This window comes from Acanthisitta chloris, unplaced genomic scaffold (genome assembly GCF_000695815.1).
Source record: "Acanthisitta chloris isolate BGI_N310 unplaced genomic scaffold, ASM69581v1 scaffold16018, whole genome shotgun sequence".
NCBI classification, from domain to species: Eukaryota; Metazoa; Chordata; class Aves; order Passeriformes; family Acanthisittidae; genus Acanthisitta; species Acanthisitta chloris.
In genome coordinates, this window is record NW_008686620.1 from 7,218 (window position 1) to 11,668 (window position 4,451).

The 4,451-nt window shown below is 57.4% G+C and overlaps 1 protein-coding gene across 1 annotated transcript in view; it reads right to left on the reverse strand.

The window, feature by feature from the left end:
* Window positions 1-4,451, reverse strand: part of FAIM2 (Fas apoptotic inhibitory molecule 2) — an 8,893-nt gene extending 4,442 nt beyond the window's left edge. The window contains exons 1-6 of the mRNA XM_009080245.1: window positions 4,437-4,451; window positions 3,125-3,299; window positions 2,692-2,795; window positions 2,483-2,547; window positions 1,675-1,728; window positions 81-131 (exon numbers count right to left, since the gene is read on the reverse strand). Coding sequence (XP_009078493.1) covers window positions 81-131; window positions 1,675-1,728; window positions 2,483-2,547; window positions 2,692-2,795; window positions 3,125-3,299; window positions 4,437-4,451 — 464 coding nt within the window. The remainder of the gene's footprint in view (window positions 1-80; window positions 132-1,674; window positions 1,729-2,482; window positions 2,548-2,691; window positions 2,796-3,124; window positions 3,300-4,436) is intronic.

Genomic DNA, 4,451 nt, shown 5'->3' on the forward strand with positions numbered 1-4,451 from the left:
CCCATCCCATCTCATCCAGAAGAGGATCCCATTCCTCCTGCACCTCGTGGGGCTGTGGAAAAGCCCAGAAGGAATCTCACCTGGGGCCGGAGCAGCAGGCCAGGATCAAGTAGGTGACAAAGAAAACAGCACTGGAAGGGAGAGAGAAGAGTTTGGACAAGGAAACCCAACCCTAAGTCTCGGTGAAGCTGAGAAATCTCCACCTGATGTCCCACCACGATCCAGAGCTTGGCTGCACTCTGTGATGGACACAGGTGGAGGGTGAGGAAGCTCAAGGTGGTCACTCCCTGTAGGATCTCCTACTACAGCTGCTTTCTGCCCACAGGTGTCTACTCTGCATGGTCCAATCCTCAAGGTGGGACTAAAACCTCCCTGGAGAACCTAGAGGTTGGCTCTAGGGTTGGGTTGAGGAGCAAGAGAAGACCCAGGTGGGTTTGTGAATGACCAACAGAGCATGGATTGGATTGAGAGTGAATATTAGGGAATGTTCCTGCATGGAAAAGGTGATCAAACCTTGGAACATCTGTCCCTGCTCATGGGATGGGATGAGTGTGTGTCCAGCCTGGAAAAGAGAATCTCCAGGGAGACCTCAGAGCCTTTCCCAGTGTCTAAAGGAGCTCCAGGAGAGCTCCTTCATCTCCAGGTCCCTCCAGGCCTAATCCCAAATCCCTCTCCAGCTCCACCAGAGCAGGACACAGTGGGACAACCAACACCCCAAGAAGCCCAAGAGATGTTTGTTCCTCCTGAAAACCAGGAGGAGATCAAGCCTAACTGGGCAGGGAGAAGATCCCAGACCTGGAGGTGGTGAACTCCTGAGAAGATCTAAGCCAATGTTCCTTCTCCAAGCTCCCACCTGATCCCAGAGGAGCTTGGAATTCTCCTTCAGGGTCAGACCTGTCTCTGCCAGCTCCTTCTGCTGCTGGGAGGTGTCACCTCCAGGGCTTACATAACCTTGTGGCTCATCTCCAGGGCCTGGACATGTCGCAGGAGTTGGGTGGGAGCTCATCAAAGCCAAGTTCACGGAGCTTCGTGCACAGCTAATTACATCTCACACCTAACGAGCAGCAACTAACGCCAGAGGCATCCAAGAAACCAGCAGAGCTGGATGGAACCCAGTGCAGCTCTGGGTCACCTCTGGGGACAGTCTGGACACAGGAGCTCAGGGGTCCATGGGGTGGGAAGGGTTGGGATGGAGCTTGGAGATCATCCAGTGCCAATGGGCAGGGACAACTCCCGCCAGGGCAGGTTGGACAAGGCTTGGGACAACTTGGAATGGACAGTGATGGGGTTGGAGTGTCCAGAACCTCCTTGGGACAACCACAACCTCCAACCACAACCTCCAACCACAACCTCCTTGGGGCAGCCACAACCTCCTTAGGGTAACCACAACCTCCTTGGGGCACCCACAGTGTTCCAGGCCAGGTTGGACAGCGTTTGGAGCCACCAGGGCTGGTGGCAATGTCCCTGCCCATGGCAGGAGATGCACAAGATGATCTTTCAGGTCCCTCCAACCCAACCCACCCACGATCCTTTGCATTCCCCACCCACACACAGTGGATGAGTCTTGACGTGGAGGACACAGAAGGGTTTGGAAGGTGGTGGAGACCCTTCCCACCCTCAGCACAGCCTGTCCCACCTCTGTTTGGACCTCTAGGAGAAGCAGGAGATACTCACTAGGAAGCCCAGTACAAGGCCGAGTGCGTCTGGACATAACCTTTGACGGGTTCACTGTGAGGAGGAGAGAGAAGACACTGAGCAGGAAGCAACCAAAAGCCAATCCCACCCAACGCTGCTGCTCCATCAACCTCAGCACAGGCTCAGGGTGATGAGGCGTGTGGAGAACATCTCACACACTTGTCTGAAGCCTCTTCCAGCAGCTGGAGCAGAACCCAATGTGGCATGGCCAAGATCAGCTCCACCGTGAGCTGGAAGAAGTTCTGGTTGCTCTGAGGTGACCAAAGGCTCAACTTGACCCTGGTGCATTATTCATCCCCGAGGCAATGTGAGCCCTGTGAGCTCAGACACCTGAGCTGCTGCTCCAGGAGGTAACGTGGTCCCTGCAGGGAGATCTGATGGCCTCGATAGCTCCCATGGAGAAATGCAGCAGCTCATGGGCCACAGCAGCAGGACCTGGTGGTGGGACGGCCAGGGGTGGTGGGGCATGAGCCCCATGGGGTGGTAGAGGGATCTCAGAGGGTTCTCTCAGCTTGGGTTGTCTGTTGGAGCTCATGGGGATGATCTCCAGGTGTCTACAGTACATGTAGTGTTCATACAACATTCAGGTGGCCACACCACATCTCGGTGGTCACTCAACCTCCAGGTGTCCATAGAGCATTCAAGTGGCCACACCACCTGCAGGTGGCCACACCACATCCAGGAGGTCACACCACATCCAGGTGGCCACTCAACTTCCAGGTGTCCACACAAGATCCAACCCCACCCCAGGCCCAGATTACCCAGGGGACACAGCAAGGTCACCTACCAGAAGGTGAAGAAAGCCACAATAACCACCGTGACCAAGAGTTGGACCATCAGAATGGCATAAACCTGTGAGGAGAAGTGACCCATGAGCACCTGCAGGTTCTTCTTCCCACCCAGGTGGGGACACCAGCCCAGCCCTCCCAGCCAGGTCCTCTCCAAGGTCTTGGGGTGACCTCTTGCCCCTCCAGCCTGGAGGAACGTGGTCCTTACCTTCCTGATGAAGACCCTGCGCACGCTCCTGTCGTCCCAGCTGAAGGTGGTGAGCATCTCCGTGTCCCCTGGGTACCCACTGCTGCCATAGCTTGGGCTGCTGCCTGAGGGACAGCTCAGGCATCAGGTCCCACCACTAGATCAGGTCCCACCACCCAACTCCTCCCTCCCCAGCACCACCACATCAGGTCCCACCACCACCAAATCAGGTTGGTTCCCCCTTATCCCTAGTTCCTCTCCTATCCCTGGTTCTCCTTATCCCTGGTTTCTTCCCTCTTATCCCAGGATCCCCCTGTCCCTGGTTCTCCTCTTATTCCTAGTTCCCCTTATTCCTGGCTCCCTCCTTATCCCTGTTTCCCCTTTCCCTCCAACCCCCCCACCCCCTTGGGGAATTCCTTCTCCCGTCCCAGTTTTCCCCCCGGTTCAGCCTTACTGGGGTCGACGTAGGCCCAGCTGGGATGGAGTGGAGCCGTCGGGGGAGGACGATAAGCTCCAGCCTTCAACCCTTCTCCTGCTGTTGCCTCCTCATAGGATGGAGGAGCTGGTGGAGCCGACGCATTGTCCTTCTTCTCTGCCTGCCCCTCGGGGGGTTTGGAGGTCACAGAGAGCTGCACAGAGAGGGGAAAGATTGGGAAAACCAGCACAGAGAGGGAGAACTTGACCTGGACTAAAGCTGGGCATGACTCCAAAGGGGGAAGGGTCAGGAATGGGAAGGATACCCAGAAATCCCTGTGGACTCCCAACGGATCCATCCCTGTAGCCCCAGAACAGCCTCTGATGGGATGGAGGGGAGAGAGGGATCCAGCCCATAATCCGGAGCCACTTGAGATCCCAAGAGGATGAAATCCCAGGAAGGAGTCGTCCTGGGGCCACCTGAGAACTTGCTCCTCCTTGGGAATCTGATCCCTTCAACCTACTGGTTCATCCCAGGGTGAACTCCCAGTGTCCTCTCCTCATGGCCAAAGGAGGTGCCAGCTCAGCATTGGAGAGCAGGGATCAGGGGATGGAGCCACAAACAGCCCCAGGTGAAGGGGAAAGGGGAATTAACCCATCCAGGGGGATGGGGGGAGGTGAGGGATGGGGAGGATGGAGAGGATGGAGGGAGGTTAGGGATGGAGGAGGTTAGGGATGGAGACGATTTGAGGGATTGGTTAGGGACCGGGGGATGGAAGGATGTCAGGGCTGGAAGCACAGGGAGCCCCAAATGAGGCACAGCCTAATTAACGGGTCAGGATGTGTCCCAGAGCCACCTGTGCCCTTTCCCAGGGACTGTCCCATCCCTGTCCCTGATCCCAATGTCATTCCAGACCCGCAGGATCCCCAGGAGCCGCCGGGGCTGACGGAGCTGTTCTGCATCCAGCTCTGTTGCCATGGCGATGGCACTCGGGGCTGGCAGAGCCCGTGGGTCCCTCCCCCTCCCTGTCCCGAGCTCCCCAAATCCACAACCTCTGGGTCAGGAAGGAGATGCTCAGGACACAAGGGTGGGAAGGCACAGCCATCACCCCGAGCCCCCAAAATCCAGGATGGCTCGGGCCTGAGCTGGGAATGCAGCGCCAAAAACACATCCCCGACCCCCAAAACAGCTCCCCGTCCCTTCCCACCCCACCCCAGGGGTCCATGCCCTGAGCTCCGCTCCCTCCTCCGCGCACATTCCTGAAATCCCCGAAATCCTTCCCCTCCATCCCACATTCCTCCTGCCAAGCCGGATTATGCAACGGGGCTGGACTCATCCTCCTCCTCCCTACCTTGCCTTGGGTCAT